This window comes from Cydia pomonella, chromosome 24 (genome assembly GCF_033807575.1).
Source record: "Cydia pomonella isolate Wapato2018A chromosome 24, ilCydPomo1, whole genome shotgun sequence".
In the NCBI taxonomy this organism is placed as follows: Eukaryota; Metazoa; Arthropoda; class Insecta; order Lepidoptera; family Tortricidae; genus Cydia; species Cydia pomonella.
Window position 1 is genome coordinate 1,789,914 of NC_084726.1, and position 25,390 is coordinate 1,815,303.

General features: G+C 35.6%; 2 protein-coding genes across 6 annotated transcripts in view; one reads left to right on the forward strand and one right to left on the reverse strand.

Annotated features, from left to right (window-relative positions):
* Positions 1-25,390, reverse strand: part of LOC133531045 (uncharacterized) — a 452,747-nt gene that overhangs the window by 308,863 nt on the left and 118,494 nt on the right. The gene's annotated exons all lie outside the window — the stretch shown is intronic.
* The window catches only part of LOC133531030 (ryanodine receptor), a 212,481-nt gene that overhangs the window by 74,822 nt on the left and 112,269 nt on the right, over positions 1-25,390 (forward strand). For 3 of the 5 annotated variants that reach the window (XM_061869106.1, XM_061869107.1, XM_061869108.1), the window contains 15 exons: positions 1,943-2,033; positions 3,132-3,281; positions 4,373-4,526; positions 5,420-5,547; positions 6,698-6,778; positions 9,240-9,339; positions 12,870-12,987; positions 13,789-13,869; positions 14,951-15,063; positions 16,670-16,781; positions 17,588-17,724; positions 19,170-19,289; positions 20,365-20,479; positions 21,682-21,823; positions 24,801-24,955. In XM_061869106.1, coding sequence (XP_061725090.1) covers positions 1,943-2,033; positions 3,132-3,281; positions 4,373-4,526; positions 5,420-5,547; positions 6,698-6,778; positions 9,240-9,339; positions 12,870-12,987; positions 13,789-13,869; positions 14,951-15,063; positions 16,670-16,781; positions 17,588-17,724; positions 19,170-19,289; positions 20,365-20,479; positions 21,682-21,823; positions 24,801-24,955 — 1,797 coding nt within the window. Of the gene's footprint in view, positions 1-1,942; positions 2,034-3,131; positions 3,282-3,310; positions 3,387-4,372; positions 4,527-5,419; positions 5,548-6,697; positions 6,779-7,468; positions 7,569-9,239; positions 9,340-12,869; positions 12,988-13,788; positions 13,870-14,950; positions 15,064-16,669; positions 16,782-17,587; positions 17,725-19,169; positions 19,290-20,364; positions 20,480-21,681; positions 21,824-22,505; positions 22,572-24,800; positions 24,956-25,390 lie in introns of those variants that run through there. The other 2 variants (XM_061869105.1, XM_061869109.1) reach the window with 2 other exon arrangements.

A 25,390-nucleotide genomic window follows, 5' to 3' on the forward strand; every position in this document is an offset into this window, starting at 1 on the left:
AACTTTGAAATGGTAGGAAAGAGTAGGTAGAAAATGAATTCCGATTGCAAAATAATTTGAAATACTGTTTATTGGCACTACGTAACTCATTAAACTATGCCCGAAGGAGTACTAATACTTTTTTGCAATTGCCACTTATCTGGTAAAATCATTGTTGGCCTTTCACAATCTTCAAATAAGCTTAACTGGTAGATAAAGTGCTAAGTTTTGCAGGAAGTTTTATCTGGCAGTTAATTTATTTGGTAATCAGCTCTCCAATACTTGGACATTGGGAAACAGGTCCTACGTCTTAGGGCATTTTTTCCTTCCTCCTTTCCTTAATCCTTCAAGATTTAAAAAGTAAAAAGGACATTGGGAATTAGGAGAGTATAAAAACGTGACCCAATACAAATTGACCTCATAAGGGTACTGTAAGATGTTTTACAGTACATATGGTGCTACTTTACCGCACTAGTGCGAAAATTAGCATATTACGTTACTATGTCGAACATTTAAAGGGCCATATGTACTGTAAAACGTTGTACGATTTATGTGAAAACTTTGAAATGGTAGGAAAGAGTAGGTAGAAAATGAATTCCGATTGCAAAATAATTTGAAATACTGTTTATTGGCACTACGTAACTCATTAAACTATGCCCGAAGGAGTACTAATACTTTTTTTCTCCATACATGAGTGACCCACCCTACTGTACACCTCTAAGTTAGGTTAGGGTCGCCATGTATTGTGGGATGGTGTAATGCAACATCACTTCAAGTTAAAATACAAAGCGGCCAAGTGCGAGTCGGACTCGCCCATGAAGGGTTCCGTACCATTTATGACGTATTAAAAAAAAACTACTTACTAGATCTCGTTCAAACCAATTTTCGGTGGAAGTTTACATGGTAATGTATGTACATCATGTATTTTTTTTAGGTTTATCATTCTGTTATTTTAGAAGTTACAGGGGGTAGGGGGGGGCACATTTTACCACTTTGGAAGTGTCTCTCGCGCAAACTATTCAGTTTAGAAAAAAATGATATTAGAAACCTCAATAACATTTTTGAAGACCTATCCATAAATACCCCACACGTATGAGTTTGATGAAAAAAAATGTTTTTGTCAAGTTTGAACAGCTATACGCTCTTATAGTTTCGGAAAAAAGTCACTATGACATAAACGGACAGACAGACGGACATGACGAATCTATAAGGGTTCCGTTTTTTGCCACTTGGGTACGGAACCCTAAAATTTGTGTAATAAGATTAATGTGAAGAAAACGGGCATTTTTTTGAGTAGGTAGATCGTCATAGGGCAATAACTGTCGTATTTAACTACGTATGTAACTCAGATACAGTCAGAAAGAAAGATTTTCGCTCCTGCTGCACTACCGACCATCTGACCTGACACTTAGAAACATTTAAATATAATTAAATATAATAAAAAAAAAAAAAAAATTACATCTCTTTTTTTATCTGTTTGTGTTTTTTTAAATATTATTATTCACGTTTTTTTTTGTAATTCGACATTAAAAGATTTTATACATCTCTAAGTAATAATAATACTTTAGTTTGCATTGATATTTTCAGTTAATTGTATTTTATAATTTTTGATGTGTTTTTTTTATGCTTGTAAATTCCATGTTGACGTGTAATAAGTGCCCTTGTGGCCGATTTGTTGAATAAATATTGAAGTTGAAGTTGTTATTGAAATATATGTAAAAACGTTTTTCCCCACATTGCCCTTAGGTAGATGTGTCAGACACGTTAAAAAAATTAAATGTTTATTGTTATAGAAACATAATTACATTTCCATTTACTAGAAGTAATATAAAATGTGGCCAAAAAGATTGTCAACATTATAATTTATTGATGTATGATTGTAAGATAGGTGTAGATTAATTTTAGGTAATTATTTCGGATACAGCTCCTTTTTCGTTTTACTGACCTGATGTCATTTATAAAGGACAATTTTGGCGCTGGGCTACTACATCAGCTTGGACAAGCCGCCGGCGCGCATCCGTAACGTCAGGCTGCCCAATGAGCCCTTCATGCAGGTAATAAACATTTTTGATTTAGGGCCTGTTTAACATTGTCCAAGTCAAGTCCTGAATAAACTAATTGATTTATTTATTTATTGGCAAAATCGTTGTTTACAATTGCCACTTATCTGGTAAAGTCATTGTTGGCGTCTCACAATCTTCAAATAAGCTTAACTGGTAGATAAAGTGCTAAGTTTTGCAGGAAAATTTATCTGGCAGTTAATTTATTTGGTAATCAGCTATCCAATACTTGGACATTGTGAAACAGGTCCGTCTTAGGGCATTTTTTCCTTCCTCCTTTCCTTAATCCTTCAAGAGTTAAAAAGTAAAAAGGACATTGGGAATTAGGAGAGTATAAAAACGAGACCTAATACAAATTGACCTCATAAGGCTACTGTAAGATGTGCTTAAGGGGCTGTCAACACTCAATGTCCTTGAAATTGATGGTACTTAAACAGTTTTTTAAGAAAGACTATTTGTTTTAGTCAAGTAAGAAAAATATATGTTCATATTAATTATATTTTAAAGACCGTGGTTGTACTCGATACATGATTGAACGAAATCGGCTCTATAGAAAATAATTGCAAAGATCTTAAAATCACAATTAAACGGTTATATGTCTTTATTGTTTTGACTTATGGGTCTGCAATTAAAATCACAATTTCAATATATTTATATCTAAACCGCTGTTGAGTAAATTATTACACTAATAATCCACTTTTTTTTATTTAAATAATTTTCTTATTATTCCCTTGCCCAGGCCCAGTAACATGCGACAGTCCTATCTCATTTACTCCGATACAAATAGACAGTGTGCGCGCTTTAGGTATTGACAGCCTCTTAAGTACCTACGTCAATATTATCGGGCTTAACCATTTTTCATCAAGTTTTACTTAACTTACTCCTTACTTTGAGACACATGCTTAATGTGAATTTGCTATAAAAAGTTATGATTTTAGTATAATGTGACATTAAAAAAAGTACAAATTATATCATAAAATGTGTTGACTTTTTCAAAAAAATCTGTGGATCTTACTCTAATTTTTTTTGTAAACATTGAAAAAGTAGTTTCATTGTAATGCATTGGGTATTAAATATATTTTATTTCCAAAGTCAAACGGCTACAAACCAGCACCTCTAGACCTGAGCGCTGTCACCCTGACACCGAAGATGGACGAACTGGTCGACCAGTTGGCCGAAAACACCCACAATCTTTGGGCCAGGGAGCGCATTCAGCAGGGGTGGACTTATGGTCTTAATGAGGTTAGTATCAGTCACCTTATGAAGGTGGAGGAACTGGCCGAAAACACCCACAATCTTTGGGCCAGGGAGCGCATTCAGCAGGGGTGGACTTATGGTCTTAATGAGGTTAGTATCAGTCACCTTATGAAGGTGGAGGAACTGGCCGAAAACACCCACAATCTTTGGGCCAGGGAGCGCATTCAGCAGGGGTGGACTTATGGTCTCAATGAGGTTACTATCAGTCACCTTATGAAGATGGACGAACTGGTAGTAAGTTTAAAAAAGTTTAGTAAGTTTTTTTCGAGTATATAAATGTCTAAGACCTAACTCACATCACTTATTTAGTCATACGTTTAGTTATCATTTTACCCCTGCAAGAAGACAGAAGATGCCAAAATGATCTTAAATTCGGTGGCTGGGACAGTCACACTTAGTATCGATTGAGTACTACTAGGTGTGAGGGTCACAGCACATTGGGTTTGTGGATATCAACTATAGAAGAAAGAAGATTTGTCGGAGATTCATTTTTTTATGTTTGTTTATTTACATTTTTCTAGGTTAACGTGGGCGCTATCATAATTTTATACATTTTTGGGCTGATTGTGTTCTAACTCGAACCCATATTTATTTTAAGAAGAGTCTGGAAATTCTCTTAATAGTTATGTAGGTACTTCATGCCATTTTGTTTTGAAAGTGGCAACTTGAAAATGTTATTGCCATTATAAACTACCACCTTGTTAGTAAATAATATAATGACTACGCCGATGTGTTAGAAATAACATTTTGTTTCATTTTTTACCGAGCAACAACAAATCTGAAATGAAGATATCATATACCTACTAAAATTTGTTTTCTTTGTTGTGCAATCAAGAATATTTTCTTACTTAAGCCCTCCAGTGACGGATGGTCAAAGCTGTAAACTATGTATATGTATATGTGTAAGTGTTAAAGCACATCATTTTTTATTTAAAATTTATTATGAAACAAACAGTCACGCAAATAATATTGTTTTATTATTTTTTCGTAATTCTACACCAGAGTTTCCAAACGAGAAAAACAGGTGTATCTTAAATCTTAATTGAATTAATACATCATAATTTCATGCCACGCAGGATCCCGACATGCACCGATCTCCGCACTTGGTGCCGTACCCCAAAGTCGACGACGCCATCAAGAAAGCCAACCGTGACACCGCGTCGGAGACCGTCCGTACGCTGCTCGTGTATGGATATATGCTGGACCCGCCTACTGGTGAACAGCATGAAGGTACGACGTCAAAGTAATAGTTTATATTAATCTGCTATTAATAGAAAGACAGTCATGGCAATAGGTTAGGTTAGGTTTGTTTTATGGCAATCCTGAAAAGTTACGCGTTTCTGAGAAAAACCAAATTATGACTAACGAAACTGCGGACAAACAAAACATTATGACTTAAAACTTTATGGGAAACAATAGAGACCCATTGAAAATACATCAATGTATTTGGTACCTACTTCCTTCACTTATTGATAGAAGATTGACATAAATTTATAAAAACGTCAACTTTAATATTTTAAACAGAACTAATACTATATATAAATATATTTATTACTTATACCACAATACTGTTAAACAGCTACTGTCACTTTCAAGCGATTTCTCATACAAAAAACAAACAGTACAAATATTTTTACAGTACATATGATGCTACTTTACCGCACTAGTGCGCAAATTAGCATATTACGTTACTGTGTCAAACATTTAAAGGGCCATATGTACTGTAAAACGTTGTACGATACATGCGCGAATAGATAATTCGCAACTCGTGTCGATTTAAAACACTCCCTCGGTCGTGTTTTAATTTATCGCCACTCGTTTCTAATTTCGTATTTTTCGCACTTGTATCGTAATGTACTATTAGATCTACTCGTCGACTGTAATGGTTGAATTAAGATTTCGTATACTAAACTATAATTGCGTTCGTTTCATGAAACTATAAAATTTCTTTCGATACGCTGTAGTCAACTATAAAAAAAACACGTGCCGCCGCATTCATCAATCAAGCATTTCAATATCGTACCTCACTTAGGCAACTCAGCAAGCTCCGTTGCCTAAACGCGGTACTCGACTGAAAAGCTCTCTATTATGCCACGATTGTATAAAATACTATTATTTAACAGCTCTACTGCTGGAGGCTTCGAAACAAAAGCAAGCTGACTTCCGTACATACAGAGCCGAGAAGAACTACGCAGTCGGATCCGGGAAGTGGTATTTCGAGTTCGAGATACTTACTGCTGGACCCATGAGGGTATGTCCTTCTAATCAGGCTTAATATGTTTTTTTTTTTTATACCAAGTTAGTGGCAAAAAAAATGTTTACCTGCCTGATGGAATTGCCAATTTCAGACGTGTTTTTCTGTACTATAATTCGTAATTCATTCATAGTGGAAAATATGGCGGGTTGTTCCTACCAACTGATTCGTACTAGACGGTGTGCATCCAGCTTTGTTATGCGAACGACTAAGGAGTGGAATTCACTTCCTGCAAATCTATTCCCAGTCCACTATAACTTGGATGTTTTTTTTTTAAATCCAGAGTTAATAGACATCATTTGTATAAGCATGTTTCATTCTAGACTTAGACTATACTAGAGATTGTGGTCAAATGCTTACCTTTTTAACACGCTTTTTACAAGCCTTTATTTACTTTCACCTGACCGTTGTCTGTTTGTAATCAAATGTTGCAAGTTAAATTTGACCCACTTCCCGGTTTCTGATGAAGCTGAAAATTTGCATACATATGTAAGTCGGGTGACAATGCAATATTATGGTACCATCGAGATGATCTGATGATGGAGACAGGAGGTGGCCATAGGAACTCTGTGATAAAACAACGTAACCTAATTGTGTTTAGGGTTTTTAGAATAGGGTTGTTTCCATCTACAAATCTTAGGGCAGAATTGTATCCCAATAAATTCTTTTGGATTATAAGAACATGTTAAACTACTTTGAGGGGCCCTGTAATGACCATATTTTGTGTAAATATTGAATTTAAAATATCTTTTGGCACACGTCACGTGACCAAACTCGAAACGTCTTTGAAGATTCTGATAACGTCACAACTCTCGGATTGACACTGTTGACAGTTAGGCGATAAACAACAAATGATAAATGTCAGTTGACAGTTCGTATCTTCTACGTGCGTATGGACTTATGTGTCAAACCGTAAACTGTGACGTCACTCAATCTTCAAAGAGCGTTTTGGGCGCGAAAGCATCTGTCAAAATATATTTTGTCAATTTAACATATTCAAAACCGTTTTTAGTATAAAAGTTGAATTTTAGGGCAACTTTTAGCTAATATAGAACGTAATACAAGCGTTTATAAGCGATACAATTCTGCCCTAAGATTTGTAGATGAAAACAACCCTATTCTCTTACACATAACTATTTTCAAACAGGTTGGTTGGGCACACGCCGACATGGCGCCCGGAATGATGTTGGGTCAAGATGAGAACTCCTGGGCCTTCGACGGTTACAATGTAAGTTTCCGATGTCCTTCATATGGTACATATTGATAAATTTACAACATCGTGTATTCCAAATGTTATAGTTCGTGTCATCCACGATGGCGCGCAGATTTATCAAATCTAACCTTTAATGACATGACGATACGAGTGAAGTCACGCGTCTTCGTGAATGACACGATCTTTAATTTGGTAAAAGTTATTTGAAATATGCAAATTATTATTAATATTCAGAGTATTTCGACAAGTACAATGTACTTTACATATCCTTTATTTCCATTATGGTTTTAATTTGTTACACTTTGGTTTCAGAAATTTCCTTAATAAAAGTAAATTTTATTCCGTTATTTTTCTCGAGAAATAAATAAATAAACAAAAATTAGAATTAGGGATAGGTATTGTCAGTTAAAAACGCAGTTTAAAAAAAATATGTCACACCTGATGTTGAAATTCCCGGTATACATAGAATGTCATCAACACTATTTTACTTTAAAATCGGTAGTCCTAGAAAATGTTATTAATTTGTGATGGTCAAAATGATAAATGATGTTGGTTGGTTGACTGGTAGAGAATGCCTTAAGGCATTAAGTCCGCCATTTGTACCTTCATGTATTGTACAATAAAGATTAAATAAATAAATAATAAAATGAGGGAAACATATCACATATACTTGTCAAATTTAACAATATTGATTGTCTAACGCAGTGCGTTAAAGTGCACGGTGGATCCAACGACAGTTTTGGACAACAGTTCAAAGTTGGCGACATCGTTGGCTGCTTCCTCGATGTTCTCGACCAAACCATTAGTGAGTGGCTTATGGACGCCAGCGATGTTTCTCTGATATAATTTAAAACCATATAAAACCTGTTAGTAGAATCTATTTACCTAAATCGGTTTCGGCAGGCCGAAACTTTATTGGAAAGAATTGAATTCAGATGTCATTTTATAACTGACATCATAATGAAAATTACATGCAGGTTCAGTAGTCAGGTACAGTTTTGAATGATTCACGGTTAGTTTCACTAGACTTAAATCGACAGGGATATGTATCGTGATTACCTTTTTTATTGTTTATGAGCTCCCGATATTTCGACGCATATATCGGGAGTTCATAAACTATAAAAAAAAAGGTAATCACGATACATATCCCTGTCGATTTAAGTCTAGTGAAACTAACAGTGAATCATTCAAAACAGTTACATGTAGGTTGTCATCAGGGAAACATCTTTTATGAATAAATGTGTAACTTGTGGTAACAATACTTGTTAATAAAATCAAAATGTTACATCCCTCTTGTTTTATATGTATTTTGTGTTGTTTTCTATCCTATGTGAAAATTATTTATATTTATATATAGTAGCTACAAAATGACAATGTTGGTAATTATTTTTTAAAACCTTATAGAGTAGATGTTTGTCAGTGGAATGTGAATTAAATTTTATATCCCTGGCTTAATAATTACCTTTTCCAATGTATCTGCAACAATTATGCAAAAAAGCACAGTCAAGGTCATTATCAGTAAAGCAAAAATTTTGTCATAAAAGTGTTAACACGTTTATAAATCGTTAGTTCTTCCATTTCATTATTATTATTTTTGATTATAGATAAAAACAAAAAAAAACATAGGTGTAACTGTTGACGGATTGTTTGACATAATTATAGAAAGTTATAATGTAATTATTGTGAGATTATTATTAGTCATAATTCTGAAACCGTTAATTTTTTTGCTGACGTTAGATTAGATTAGGTCTGTTTTATGACAATCCTGAAAAGCTACTAGTTTCTGAGAAAAACCAAATTATGACTAACGAAAATGCGGACAAACAATACATTATGACTTAAAACTTTATGGGAAAATAGAGACCCACCTGTTGATTAGTCATACCATTCCGTTTGGAAGTGTAGCTGAAATATTGTTATAATATATCGTTATTTTCTAAACCTACTTCTTTTGGTTAGTGTGACAAAAAACTATTTAGCTCGTTCCAATTTATACCTTCAATACGAGGTATATTTACGTGTGTACCTACATATTCAGCTTATGTAATTTTTTACCCATGTATCAGAATTGAGATCTTATATTTTTTTAATACTTCGTCTTTGGCAAACAAGCATTCGGCCCGCCTGATGGTAAGCAGTCTCCGTAGCCTATGGACACCTGCAACTCCGGAGGAGTTACATGCGCGTTGCCGACCCTAACACCGCTTGATCTCTGGCAACCTTACCGGTAGGAACACAACACTATGAGTAGCGTCTAGTGTTATTTGGCTGCGGTTTTCTGTAAAGTGGAGGTTCTTCCCCAGTTGGGCTCTGCTACAGATTTGGAATGACATCTGCTGTGCTGTGCCCTACCACACAAAGCGAGATGACAATCACAATGCCCATATCTTTCTTTTAGACGTAGTTTAAGGACATACCGGAGTCCATGAGGTCTGATTTCTCTGATCTAATATCTGATATTATTTGTTATTTCAAGGAGGAAAAAGTGTACAGCGGTAGTACGGAATCGTTTGGCAAGCAATGGGCGGTGGGTGACGTAGTCGGCGTATTCCTTGATCTGATCGATAAGACGATAAGTACGTTAAAGCCATTCAAGTTTCAAGTTGCGTTTTTGCGAAGTTGCTGCGAAAATTTTCTAGATGTAATTTATAAATAACATTTTTAATACTTTATTTATACTTACAGTGGTACTCATGTCTGTATGTTTATGGCATTAAATTTGTTTCATTTATGGTTAGAAATTTCAGAATTCGTAATTTCCTTCTTCGATATTCATAAGTTTATTTATAATATTATACTCTGTATCTTTAGGTATTTAAATAAAAGTAAACAAACAATATTTTACATTTAAGGATAGTTACAACATTTATTGGTTACCCAACCAAATATAAAACCGCCTGGATCTGTCACTGAACGACCTGACTTTAACCTACATTATTTGATCATGTAATGTTTTCATCTACCCTCAACTGGCTTAAGGAGTAGATTTTGTTTACTATTATTTAAATACCTAAAGATACAGAGTATAGTAACATTGTTTACAAAACGGAACTCTTTTATTAGCCTTGCCATAAGTGTCAGCAAGGAAAGTGCTCATAAACATTTTCGTTTATTAATTATTTGATTTTGATTTTTATCTAGACAATTTTCACAACACCTTCGTAAACGCACCAGCTTAATCTCGCTTCCAAATTTAATTTCTAAATTGGCTTTTGGCAACCACCGCATTGCTTTGCTTAAAATAACAGAAGTTTTCACAAAATTACATTTTAGACCAAATATGTCCGTTTTAAATGACAAATCGCCAATGTTATGGTGTATTTTATGTTCTGATATGTTTGACGCTAGCTGTCAGTGTTGGCCGGACGTTAATTAGAATTGAAAATATTGACCAATAACCATTACAAGTTGAACCGCAAACTGTAACCGTCCGTTACGGTTTACGGTTCAATTTGTAATGGTTCATTTTCAATATTTTCAATTGGCTTACTTGACAGTTTTTTTGTAAATAATGTCAATGCTATCGATGTTGATTTTCCTGAGGATCAAATGTCTATATAGGACTCATGGCATTCAAGCAACACAAAGGTCAAAAATGAGAGTTAAAAGTCTGACGCTCGCACTCGACGATTGAAACGCCTCTAACAAAATGATTATGTGATGTGACGTCACATCACATAAGTCTGTCCTAAATGTATGGAAGATCATGGAAATTGCCATTTTGACCCTGAAATATTGCGTTTACGTGTATACGTCAATTTATTTTTCAATAAAATGTAAGGAATCGAATGGTACCATCTTCTTTTCTTTTTTTGAAAGATTTTTTTTTACTTTAAAAATTTTAGACCTTTGTATTTTTTTATAATCCCAATTTATTTTTTAAATTCCAGTTTTAATGGATGGCTCATTTTCTATCCATTTAACTAAATTTTGTTATAATATTCAACATGTGTCAAGTACCCAATTCTAATTAACATTCGGTCAACACTGCTAGCTATGCATAGTCATGTAGAAATCACAGCACGAGTAGAGGTCATCAAAAAAGCTCTTTTAAAGCAGTGCTCAGTAGAAATAGATTAGATGAACATAATGTATATATTCATTGCGTCATTAGCTAGCAGTAGAAGTTAGTAACGTACTCCTTTGGAATTAACAAATTTCGGTAGTTATATATTTTATTTTGGGTTCGTTTATGACCTGTTAAAATCGTTATTGGTTTGATACATTCTATATTCTTATACAGCGTAACAGCCCTTAACATTGTAACTAATCACCTAATATCATCGTGTGCTAATCAAGTAATACTTTTAATTCTATATCGCCCTGCTTGAGATTCTCACTAATTTATTAATTTTATTATCTCAACACAGTACTGAAACTGCTTTCTTAATTAAGTCACTTGAGACTATTTGCAAAGAGAATTTAAAGAGGTGTATTGTCCAAGAATCATCTTCCTTGTATTCTCGTTTTCGCTCAAGTATTTGATTAATTCTTTGTTGTTGATTAAATAATCTTAGGCGTTAAAATTGTACGCGGCTTTTGACCATCTCTAATTTTTTATACTGCTAGTCCGTTATATAATATGAGTTGTATATTAAACGTTAATTATACCATATGATTGTTATAATAAATAAGTGTTATATCAAATGTAGTATATACGAAATAAACATTATACGTAATGATGAATATACGAAATAAGTGTATATATTTTGTTGTTATACTAAATGTTAATTATATGTAATGATTATACCGTTTAAAATTATACCAAATGTTGTTATATCGAATGAAAATATACAAAAAAAATATAGCAAACATTACACACTTTATTTCCATCTTTCGACAAATGATTAAATTTTTAAAACGCCATTTTACTTTGTCGCCATTTTCCTTATTCTTTCACTGATATGTATTACATTTCAGGGATCGGAACCGGTTTTTTGGAAAAACTTTGAAATAAACATATATTTCGGTTTATTTTATACTCCAAATATAGGACTCGGTTGTGTTTTTAGATAACAACTTCGTATTATTAGATTGCCCAATTAGAAATGAAATAATTAACAAAGAACGAAAAAATACCGGTTTCGTTCCCATACAAAAAATACCGGTTTCCGATCCCTGTTACATTTGTTAAATATCAAAAAGTGGCCCCATTGAATAGATGAAAGGCCAAAGGTATGGCGACATCGTTTCGAGCGATGGCGCCATAACCTTTAGGTAGTGCCCGGTAAGATGACGTCACTTTTTGATATTTTTAAAAATTTAACACATACCAGCGAAAGAATAAGAATCAAAGTCAAATGGCGTTCTAAAAGTTTTAATCATGTGTCGAAAGATGGCAGTAAATTTACGTGGCTACAAAGTTTTCTTTGACAATACACCTCTATTTCAAATTCTCTTTGCTAATTGTAAATTTTTCGTTATGTTGACAGTTTATTAGTCATTTTAAACACATGTATGTATAATAAAATACGGGCAGCAAAATTCTATATTGCTTTTGCAATTAGATATATCGTATTTATTGTTCAATCATTTAAGTAAAACCTAATTATTACAAAATTAATTTGCATGTACCTATGAGGTATTATGCAATGACATAAAATACGATGTAAATTATAGAATTATTCTATCTCAAGAATTAGATAAAGCTTTATATCAACTAAAAACGTAAATATATAACAAATATATTTTTGACACTACACTTTTATTGCCGACTGCACTTTCTCATTTTTGTACGTCTATCAAGTGAGACCTTTCAAATGAGCCTAAATTCAATGTGTTTGCGTTTTTCCATCGAAGAGTTCCTTTGGCTACCTTCCGATTGCATCATCAGATCAGCTCCATGTTAGCATACTATTGCATTGTCATCGGAAATACGGAAGTATACCAAATTCCAGCTCAAACAGACACCAGGAAGTGGTTCAAATTTATGCTACAAGATTTGAGGCACATATATATATATATATATATATATATATATATATATATATATATATATATATGTAGATTTAAACAAAGAAGATACGCGGTGAAGCTAAATAAAAGTGTGTAAAAGTGTGTAATAAAAGTGTGTAAAAGTGTGTAAAAATAATTTATACTAACGCAGGTTTTTCGCTCAATGGTGAGCTTTTGATGGATGCCCTGGGTGGGGAAACTACATTCGCTGACGTTCAAGGCGATAACTTCGTGCCTGCTTGCACGCTTGGAGTGGGACAGAAAGCCAGGTATACTCCAAAATATCAATTCTTAAATATACTTTATTTACATTAACAATATACATAATGGATATGTACAGATGATTACTATAACTAGCTTATATCTAAAATAGGTCCTTGAGGCATTGTATCAAGGATGATGGCGGCCTCGCACAACGTATCAATTATTTAATGTTTTAGGCAAAAATACTAGAATAACAGTTTTAATTAAGTCTTCTAACGGTATAGATGTGGTGCCAAGTTTTTTTTTTTTTCAATCAGTCAATACAAAATTTAGGCAGTTATTAACCCTTTGAACGCTTTATGTCATGAAGAACATCAAACGCCAAGCTCCCGGGCGCAAAGGAGCTAATTGAATAACCTTACTCGAAATTGTCAAGGTTACTTTGACAGCGTCCGCCATAACACCTATAGGTGTCCTTGGCGCTGCGGGCACGACTAGAAACGATGACTTTCGGTGTTCTTGGCGTTCAAAAGATTAAATGATTTCAAGAAAAAACGATGTTCATTTTAAATTAAACAATTTTAAAAGAAATATTGTTATATTAATAATTTTTGTATCAACTTAGAAAAGAAACCGTAGGTACTTAGTCAGGTTAGACATTGTGTTTATTATTTTATTTGTATATTATTAAGTATTATTTGTATTCGCTTTATTCACATATGTGGTTGCAATAGTGCGTAATCTTAGTTTAGTATTATGTCACTACCTGCGAGTTCCTATAATTGGCTTCCTGTATATACTATGTTAATGTCACAGCTGTTGGATCTCCAAAAAAAAAAAATTACTTACTATTTACTTGTTTTCAGGTTGACATACGGTCAAGATGTTAACTCATTGAAGTACTTTACAATGTGCGGTCTTCAGGAGGGCTACGAACCTTTCTGCGTGTAAGTACCTACATATCTGATAATCATAGTATATAAGTCAGTGGTGGGCAAAGTACGGCCCTTATCGCCGCACCTCCGATCTCCGACGGCGCACGGACCTCTTCTTCTTCTTCTTAATAATCTTGTCGCTGCAACAATCATCTGTCAAGATGCTGTGGCCAATGATGATGTTTTTTTTTTTGATTTTTCATTCTGAACCCCAAATTTTTTTTTTTTTTTTTCTATTTTTGTGTGAAAATCTTAATGCGGTTCATAGAATACATCTACTTACCAAGTTTGAACAGTATAGCTCTTATAGTTTCGGAAAAAACTGGTTGTAACATAAACGGACAGACAGACGGACATGACGAATCTATAAGGGTTCCGTTTTTTGCCATTTGGCTACGGAACCCTAAAAAGACACAAAGGTTCGTCTATCTCGAAACTTTGACTAGTCTTATAAGTGCATTCTCTAGACAGCACCTTAGGCTGGTCTGGAGTCTAGACCAGCCTAAGGTGCCTTGTCGGTGGTTAGAAGGTTATCCATTAATTACTGGGCACCCGGTATGTTAACGACTTAGTAATGGTGCTAGTGTTGCATGATAATTTTATTATTGTAATTTTTACTTTATTTAGTTATTAAGTTTAGGATTATGTAACATGTCCCATATTGTATGCCCTAACAGGGTATCATGTACCTACTAAGTTTAAAAAATAAGATATTTATGTACTGATGAACATGATAAAACAGTGGATTAAATTAATGAAATGAATAATGTATTAACCATGATAATTGGCTACCTACTTAACAGTTTTTTTGTAAATACTGTCAAACGATCTTGATTTTTCCCGAGGATCAAATGTCTATATAGGACTCATGGCATTTAAGCAACACAAAGGTCAGAAATGAGAGTTAAAGTCTGACGCTCGCACTCGACGATTGAAACGCCTCTAACAAAATGATAATGTGCGATAAAGACGTCACATGACATTAGTCGGTCCTAAATGTATGGAAGATCAAGCAAATTGCCATTTTGACCCTGAAATATTGCGTTTATGTGTATAGTTGTCATACAATTTATTTTAATATTGTTTTTTACAGCAACATGAAGCGAGACGTCACCCACTGGTACACGAAGGACCAGCCTATTTTCGAGAACACAGATGAGATGATCGACACCAGGATCGACGTCACCAGAATACCCGCTGGCTCAGGTATATAATCACCCAATAATATCCTAAGAAATATAAGAGATTCCATACAGTGATAAGTTCGCCTTTGTTGTGTTTAATCACAGAATACCTAAATAATTGTACTATCGTACAGAAATGACACTACAAAACCGAAGTTTGACAGCGATTCAGGGACGAATCATGCTATCCCTTTCTAATGTATAGGACTACTCGGATATTTAGGGTTGTCAAAATTCAAGTGATTATCTTATCTGTGGTCGTGCATGCAAAGGGGCGTCAAGTTGTGCCAACCCTAATAATTGCTCGCAATGCTGAGCCGAACGGAGCCGAAAGGAGGAGTGTCACCCCACTGATTTGATTTACTCTGTAACTGTGTTGTCGTGTTTTTATTTCTATGTACAACAAAGTATATACCTATATTCTGTATCTTTAGGTATTTAAATAAAAGTAAACAAAATCCACCCTCAAATGGCTCCCTAAGCCAGCTGAGGGTAGATGAAAACATTACATGATCAAATAATGTAGGTTAAAGGCAGGTCGTTCAGTGACCGACCCAGGCGGTTTTGTATTTGGTTGGTTATCCAATAAATGTTATAACTACCCGAAGATTCACGAATTGTATGTTTACTTTTATTTAAATACCTAAAGATACAGAGTATACATTCATATCTGGGAGAAGAATAATCACCGCCTTCGCTATAAATTTCGGCTATGACGTAATTAAGTATGAGTAAGACGGTCTTCAGATAGGGAGCAAATCTAAAGCTATGATATCCGCATTGGTGTGATATAAGAATGTTTGAACATCTTTCAGTAGAACGAAAGCACATTCGGCCCAAGTAATGCTGGAGCGTTATCCAATCAGACTTGCGCGATCTTTATGTCGATAGGTGGCGGGAGATTAGGCAGGATCAAAAAAAACAACGGGTTACACTCCGGGAGTGCCGGCAGAAGTGAAAACTTGAATATTAACGTTGTGCACTTTTGATATTTTGGAATGGTTAGGGAATGATTTTGCACGAATTGCGTTAATTATCAGTATAAAAGTACTATCATTTATGTGCTAAAATACAATATTCATTTATTGCGCTTTCGTACAAAAACATGACAATTTATATTACATTAAAAATGTAACACTTCAGAACTATTACAATTATTTAACATTAAAAATGCACAGCGTTAATATTCAAGTCGCGCCGGCGGTCTACTGGCTTCAATGACATTGTAACAGTTTTTCGATCAGGTCACGTGTCCGTCTTACGAATTTTCAATCTGTCGAATCTGTCGGTCACGTCCTGTCGCGAGTTTAACATTTATTCCCCATCACAAAAAGTGCACAGCGCCGCTAAAGAAGTTTTCACTTCAAAAATATCTAAACTATTGTGGGTATAAACGGGTTCTATAACTTTTACAAAAATGTTATGAGGCGGGTTCACACAGAGCGAGCATACGCGCGAGGCAATTTCTTCGCGCACAAAAGCCAGTGTAGACGTGCCTCGGCCGTTTTGTACGCCTGTTTGCCTCGTGCGCATGCTTGCTCTGTGTCGGCCCGCCTATTAAGGCTGTTGTCCATTCAGATGGTCATCATAAATAATAGCCATAGATTCTAAACTGTTTTTTTTTTCAGATACGCCGCCATGTTTGAAAATATCGCACAACACGTTTGAAACTATGGAGAAGGCCAACTGGGAGTTCTTGAGGATGTCATTGCCTGTCATCTGTCATGCGCAATTTATCGAGTAGGTTCTGGTTTGATGTTATTTATAAACGACACTAAGGTCTGTTTTTTTATTCCGTAGACTAAAATGACGTTTCATTATGTAAGACATGACATTTCTTAGTACCACATGAATAAAAAAACAGAATACAAGATGATGTTGATGGGAATTTAAGGTAATGGAGAATGACGACCGATATTAGATTTAAATTATTAAAAACTCGTTTTAAATATTTGGATACTCTTGATATTACTGCTAGCCAGGATTCTCTCACAGCTAATAGATTGTACTGTAGATCTTAAGGCTTAGCCATACAAATAAAAAAATAAGAAGTTGCCACTGACATTTAAACTTATAGTGCAAGGAATACGGTTGATTTTATTTTGTTCGAAAATTTCACGAAACAAAACAAATACAAGTCTGTTACAATTTAATATGTTTTAAATTTCATCGAACTGAATAAGTAGTAAGGTAGGACCTTGGGTATTACGAGGATATTGTATCATATGCTAATCAAATAACTATCTGCATTTGCGAACAATTTTCTTAGTTTGAGACGTAGAGTACGAAAGCGACTGCCATCTGACTTTCCAACCCCGAGGGTAAACTAGGCCTTGTTGGGATTAGTCCGGTTTCCTCACGATGTTTTCCTTCACCGAAAAGCGAGTGGTAAATATCAAATGATATTTCGTACATAAGTTCCGAAAAACTCATTGGTACGAGCCGGGGTTTCAACCGGCGACCTCCGGATTGCAAGTCACACGCTCTTATCGCTAGGCCACCAACTCTTTAATTATTCAATTTACTGATGAATTTAATTAATACAGTGAGCAAGAAAAAGCTCGCCGCTGGGTGGAGATCAAGGAGCGTCAGCAGATGCTGATGAAGGAAGCCGCCGAGTCGCAGATGCCGGCGCACATCGATCAGATCATGCGCAGTGGCTTCACTATGAACGATATAAAAGGTATGTTATAGTTGAAATTGTTTAAACTGACTGATTAACACTTGAGAGATTATATTTTGAGTTGAATGCTACCGCCAATAACAAATAATAGCAACTAAAAAAATGCATACAAATAGATACCATCTTCTCTAAGTCACAAGGTTGAAATTGCAAACGTAGCACATTCGATAATGACACTTGGACATTGAAAGCAGGGCTTAAACCGCGAAAGTCGGAGTCCGTCAATTGCGGGCATTTTTCTGTCACTCTAATTACGTCTTAGTGGTTTTCACGAGGGTCTACAGTATGAGGTTCTTCAAAAAAGGAGTGTAAAGGGTCGGCAACGCGCATGTAACACCGCTGGAGTTGCAGGCGTCCGTAGGCTACGGTGACTGCTTACCATCAGGCGGGCCGTATGCTTGTTTGCCACCGTCGTGGTATTAAAAAAAAACGTGTCACCAAAATATAGTAAAAAATATGTACCTATACCAGTGGTGGGCAAACTTTTTTCATGGGGGGGGGGCAGAATGTTTATATTCGATTATTGTGGGCAAATGCCATATACTAATTATTTCATAGGACCGGCGGCGGATAAAATCCGGCGATAAGGGCCGTACTTTGCCCACCACTGACTTATATACTATGATTATCAGATATGTAGGTACTTACACGCAGAAAGGTTCGTAGCCCTCCTGAAGACCGCACATTGTAAAGTACTTTAATGAGTTAACATCTTGACCGTATGTCAACCTGAAAACAAGTAAATTGTAAGTAATATCCAAATAAAATAATAAACATATAATTTTTGTATCAACACCACTGGAGTTGCAGGCGTCTGTAGGCTATGGTGACTGCTTACCATCAGGCGGGCCGTATGCTTATTTGCCACCGTCGTGGTATTTTTAAAAAAGTAAAAGAGAAAGATCCCCGTAATTTACTGATGAATTTATTTTGCTATTTTCGGTTTTTCGCGGTACTAAGCAATAAGGTAAGACGTCGGCGTTGTACCACTTTCAAATGCAATATGCCTTTCTTAATGAGAAGCTATTGGAATTTGAACCTTGTGACTTAAAGAAGATGGTAGCTATTTTTATGCATTTTTCATTACTTGCTACTATTTACGGTAGCCTTCAACTATAGAATTTACGAAGACTAAGTCTTGAGGTATTACTATAAACGTCATATTTTCATAGGAATATTACGTATATGGTGGCACTGCTACACTATATCACTGCAAAGTCTGTGCAAAGTTTGAATCGACAAATTACTCAATTTATTTAGTACTATATTTATATTCAGTTGTCCATATTCCTTTGCTTTTTATTACACAAAAAATAGATATTTTTATTTACTATTAATATCTGAGCGTGTGTTTTTACCTTTTTACCCTGCCCTGCCAAGTTATTTGTCTATATAATTTTTTTATTTCCCTACCCTATAATTTACCCTATTTTACCCTACCCAAGGTCTCCACTACGACGAAGCCGACGAGCCCAAACTGAACCTGAAGCGGCAGCCTTCCCGCCCTCCCCGCAAAGGCTCTGTGGGGCGAAACGTCACTATACAGAATTACAATTTGCAGCCAGGTCTATAATGAAAATAAAATCATTTTTGTCGTATTATCTTTAAAAGCCTTCATAGATCAAACTGTAATGCCATACTTTTTAATAATTATAACTGTATTCATTATGCAACTCCACAGAGAACTATAATATTCATAATACAATCGCCGACTGTACTATAATATTGAGGTTACTGAGTTTGCCTGTAATTATCAATCCATCGTCATCAGATGAGGAAAATTTAATGCCAAAATATCACTATAAACTAACTCGTCTTATTCTGTATCGCAAAGAAAATGTTGTAAAACATTTCATTTGCTGTAGCAGCAGGTTAGGTATTGATTTTCAGACATTATGTGATTTAATTTGAAACATTTTTCTATTTTCTCCTGTGAGGTTTCTGCTATTGTTTATTCATATCATCATCTTAATTTTTTTATTCAGTTTTAAATATCAAACTTAAATTAAAAATCTTTTTTTTTTTGTTAATTACCACTAAATTGTTATTTACCTATTTATAACTGACATGTGGCGATTTCATTTTCAAAAACTGTCTTCTATCCTAACTTTCCACATATGTGCCGTTTTCAACTAAAAGGATACATTGTTGTGATTTTTTTATACTACGTCGGTGGCAAACAAGCATACGACCCGCCTGATGGTAAGCAGTCTCCGTAGTCTATGTACGCCTGCCACTCCAGAGGAGTTACATGCGCGTTGCCGACCCTAACACGACGCACCCTGGTTGAGCTCTGCCAACCTTACTAACCGGCAGGAACACAACACTATGAGTAGGGTCTAGTGTTATTTGGCTGCGGTTTTCTGTAAGGTGGAGGTACTTCCCCAGTTGGGCTCTGCTCTAGATCTGGAATGACATCCGCTGTGCTGTGCCCTACCACGAGATGACATTCACAATGCCCATACCTCTCTTTTGGGCGTAGTTTAAGGACGTACCCAGGACCCACCACATTCCATAAAGTTTGAAATCAATTTTACCGACAACCGACAATGTGGTATTTAATTGAAAACGTCATATATATCCACGTAACTCCATTGCAATCTGCACCTTATGCTTAGTACTCAAGTCTCATTATTGCAGGTCAAGTGAACGGCATGCACCGTACCACAAGCGAGGCGGAAATGTCCAAGTACGAGTTGGGAGTTCAAAGTGTGGTGGATGACAAGAAGGATAAGAGGGGGCGGTCGCCTTTCAAGTTAGTATAGTTTTTAGGGTTCCGTACCCAAAGCGTAAAACGGGACCCTATTACTAAGACTCCGCTGTCCGTCCGTCTGTCTGTCCGTCTGCTGGCACCAGGCTGTATCTCATGAACCGTGATACTAGCTATCACAGATGATGTATTTCTGTTGCCGCTATAACAACAAGTCCTAAAAAGAACGGAACCCTCGGTGGGCGAGTCTGACTCGCACTTGTCCGGTTTTTTTATCACACTTACTCGTTAACGGTGTTATTGTATGCCAGCATACTGAGATGGAATGAGCTATATTATTACCATGGGCGGTAATAAATTTTTACTTAATTTCATTATACCCATGGGCATATTTTTTATTGTATCACTAATTCATACGAACCAAGTAGATATAAATGAGCTTTACTTTTAAAATATTGACGTTTTTTAATTTAATATTTTTATTTATGTTTAAAAATATTTAATTTGATTAATTTAATAGACGTTTAAAATATTTTTTACACAATTTTCAATCGTGGCTGAATGCCGGATAGATCTGTGCCTTCGATGCCTAAAAAAAATTAGTCTTTTACCAACAAGTGTGATGGCAACATTGTATATGCCACGGACGGTACAAGAATTACAAACTCGTGTTAATTAAGCCCTGGCCTTCGACTTCGGGCTTAATTAACACTTGTTCGTAAATTTTTGTTTGCCGCCCTTAACGCATTCACTGCCAACGTTTTCGTAGCGCTGCACGCGTAGCCGATCCTAGCGTTTTCCCGCTTTGTAAAGGAAACCTACGAACAGAGCGCCCGCCGAGCGGGTTCCCGGCACTCAATGTGTTAATACACAATGTACTTATTATATGAGTAAATAAGTATTTGTCAAATACAACATTTTACTGTGTGGTGGGACTTAGTCAATTTGTATAATAATGTCCTATAATAGTACATTACGATACAAGTGCGAAAAATAGGAAATTCGAAACGAGTGGCGATAAATTAAAACACGACCGAAGGGAGTGTTTTAAATCGACAGGTGTTGCGAATTACCTATTCGCACATGTATCGTACAACGTTTTACAGTACATATGGCCCTTTAAATGTTCGACACAGTAACGTAATATGCTACTTCTCGCACTAGTGCTATAAAGTAGCCCCATATGTACTGTAATATTTATTTATTTATTTATATGATATAGTGAACTCTATTTCTTCCTTCTTAAGGTTCTTCAAAAGCAAGCGCGGCGAGAGCGGTGACCGCTCCAAGTCCCGCAAGTCCAAGACGCCAGACCCGTTCAGCGATGGCGAACTGTCGCCAGAGCGGTCCGCCATGAGGCGACCTAACCCGCAGATACGTGTGTCGCAGGTATGGACCTTAACTTGTGAGAGATAAGGTTGAGTTTTGAGTGGATGTTGACAATTTGAATCCCGTAAACGATTAATTTGGAGTTTCAGTGGGAATCCTATCAATTTTATAACTTTGCTCTGAACGTAAACTTATCTGTCATATTTCGAAACATCCATCAAATAAATTTTAATCTCAAGTATATAAAATAATTCCACATTTCCTACGTTGTGTTAGTACATACAAGGTGTAAAGCCCGGCCAGAAATATATGATAATTGTCAGGAGAACGCTGTTATTCTCATGTATATGGTGACAGTTCAGTTCAGTTCAGTTTAGTATGAAAAATTTAGTTCAATGTAATTCCGCAATATGGCGCATGATTATATACTGGTCAGGGTTTATAAAGCTACGACATAAATCACATTAACTGTTTTTTTTAATTAAACCTTTTTTTCATTTGGTGGTAGTTAAATTCTTCTTGGATTTCTTCGCTAATATTATACGTACAGTCAGCCAAGAAAGTGGTTTACATTAGTTAAAAATAATGTAACAGCTTCCCTATCATTTTGGAAATAAAAACTAGTTACGAATATTCTTATTTGATGATGACCAATGACCAAATCGGAGAGTTTAACTTCCACCAAGAGTTTGCCTTGAGTTGTGTGTGAGTTTTTTTTTTTTAATTTTGTTTTATCCCCAAGGCGAATACAAGGTATGACGCCAGCCACGGCCGGTCTAGCAAGCCATACTTGTTTGACCAAGTCAACGTAAGTTCCCTATGCGTGTAAACTGTGATGACTAATATAAGTGTTTTCTCTTTTAATTAACATTCTTTTTTGAATTTTATTTTACTTTTTTAGATGTAAAGAGACTAGTTTCTTTTAACTGTGAAGCCTTTTCTTTACTTTTATTACTTTATCAAACTTCAAAAAGGAGAGTTTCAGATCTTAGAGATATTTTTACTGTGTGATATTGAATTTTTAGAAAACTGATGTTCCGATTTATGGTCACCAGGTAAAAAGCAAGGGCACTGTTTAAGTTTTATAGACTTATTTATGGTGATTTAGCTTTTTATAGAATATGTCATGTATATTGCATATAAATGCTTTTGGAGAACATCATTTAATGAAATTAACCCGTGGGTGTGGATCATAAAATGATTGTTACGAATCGTTCAAAAATGGACTCATTTTTGATCCTTTATTCGTTAGGTTAAGTCATTAATGTTTGTAATTAAAAATCAATAATTTTTAATATAATTTAATTTAATGTATCCAAATATTCTAATAATTAATTTCATTCAGATTGCATATTTTTTAATTAAAATATTCAATGAAATGTTTAATTCAATCGTTGCTCAATGTCTTTATGTTTTAATTTAAATATGGCAATTTGGTGTTCAAAAACGTTGACAGTTTACAGAGCTTTTAAAAACTTACGGTTATTGTCCAATCCCCCAACGACTATTCACTTTGTCGCCTTTTGTATTTTGTAATTTTGGAAGTAAACCAGCGTCTATATTATACAGTCCACTCTTATTTATCACCTCGACAACACCTGAGACCAGCGAAGATTTTACAATGATCAAAGGAAATGAAGAACTCATTCATAGCATAGCCGTGTTTAGGCTAAGCCATCTTCAAACGTTGCACTATGCCGGTACATTATATTATAGCGGCCTTTTAAACTGTTTTGTGAAATATTACAACAGTTTAAGTTTTACATCCTATATCGAAATCGAAAAGTTATTGATCGTAGAAGACATCTAAAAATATATATTAAATAAATAAATAAATAAATATTATAGGACATTATTACACAAATCGACTGAGTCCCACAGTAAGCTCAATAAGGCTTGTGTTGAGGGTACTTAGACAACGATATATATAATATAAAAATATTTATAAATACTTAAATACATAGAAAACACCCATGGCTCAGGAACAAATATCCATGCTCATCACACGAATAAATGCCCTTACCATGATTTGAACCCGGGACCATCAGCTTCGTAGGCAGGGTCACTACCCACTAGGCCAAACCGGTCGTCAACCGCCGGTCGGCGGGTATATTATAGAATATTAATGGGATATTATTACACAAATTGATTAAGTCCCACAGTGAGCTCAGTAAGGCTTGTGTTGTGGGTACTTAGACAACGACAAATATCATATAGGTAAGTATACATATTTATAAACACTTAAATACATAGAAAACACCCAAAAATTAAGAAACAATCGCGCCCATGTATGCCATGGAGACGGCATGGTGTTGTACTGCGTAATTTAAAAAAAAAAGCAATTATTGCAGATCAATGATTCATAGAATGTTAGTAACAATTTTGACTTAAAAACTAAGTTAGTATTTGGCCCTGCCGATGGCCACTTCGACCCAGTTTAGTTATAGGGCAGTCAAACACTTTATAGACCCCGGGCCAGGAGCATATTTCGTCAGTCATCGCCTCCCGGCTGATACTTTCTCAGATAATAGTTTAGATGCTGTTTTAAACTAAAAAAAAGCTGTAAAATGAACATGTAAAAAATATGCGCCTTACCACTTTGTGTGCGGCAAAGTATGCGTAATGTGTAAATTGCATAAATACGCCTGATGAAATGCTACATGCAAAGTTTCATGATTTGTTATTGCTGTCATAAAAGGTATAGCGCTTATTTTATGTTCATACGACCAGCTGATGTTCTTACCATCGCGATATACCGGCTGGCGATTTTTTTAATAAACAACAGCGTCTGTGCTATCATTTGACAAAGTATGGCGATGGCAATTTTTTTTACGTGTTTCGGTGGCTGCCATTCCGCAACCCACCAACGGAGCGGCAGCTGACGTCCACGAGGGTTCATCATATCTAGCCGTTAACCACTACACGAGTTTTCAGCCGGGAGTCGATTGGTCATGGAAATTGTTCCTGGCTCGCGATCTATTACTTTTGAGAGTTACCGCATAATATTAAGTCTAGACTAAAAATCCTTTATTCACAGACAAACCTCAACACCCTTCAAGTCCCAAGTCCCCAGCAAGGTCGAAAGGAAATGACTACGAGCACCCTCGCCGCAGCTCAGACGGAGATGGTCGGAAATGAAATCTTCGACGCCGAATGTCTCAAGCTCATCAACGAGTACTTCTACGGTGTCAGGTCAATATTATTATATAGACAGGATTTTTTTTAGTATGCTAGCAGGGATCTCCAAGCTGTGACCTACCAATTTTATCCGCGGAAATGCCTAATTCCAGGGCTTCTGATCAAAAAGTTTGGAGAATTTTGTGTTAGTGCGTCGTAAGAGCGTGTTCACATAGTTCTCACCGATATCTGATTTAAGATCCTAAATCCGCGTAGTCAGCCCGTGGACGCGCCGTATTTAGCGCATTGATTAATATTTGTACCTAAAATCTAAGGCAATTTCGTGCTTTGAATTTGACAGGTAAACGAGATGGCGCTGTACACCTCCATACATTTTGCGGTAACTTTTTTTTTTCTTCCTATCGTTGTCCCGGCATATTGCCACGGCTCAAGGGAGCCTGGGGTCCGCTTTGACAACTAATCCCAAGATTTGGCGTAGGCACTAGTTTT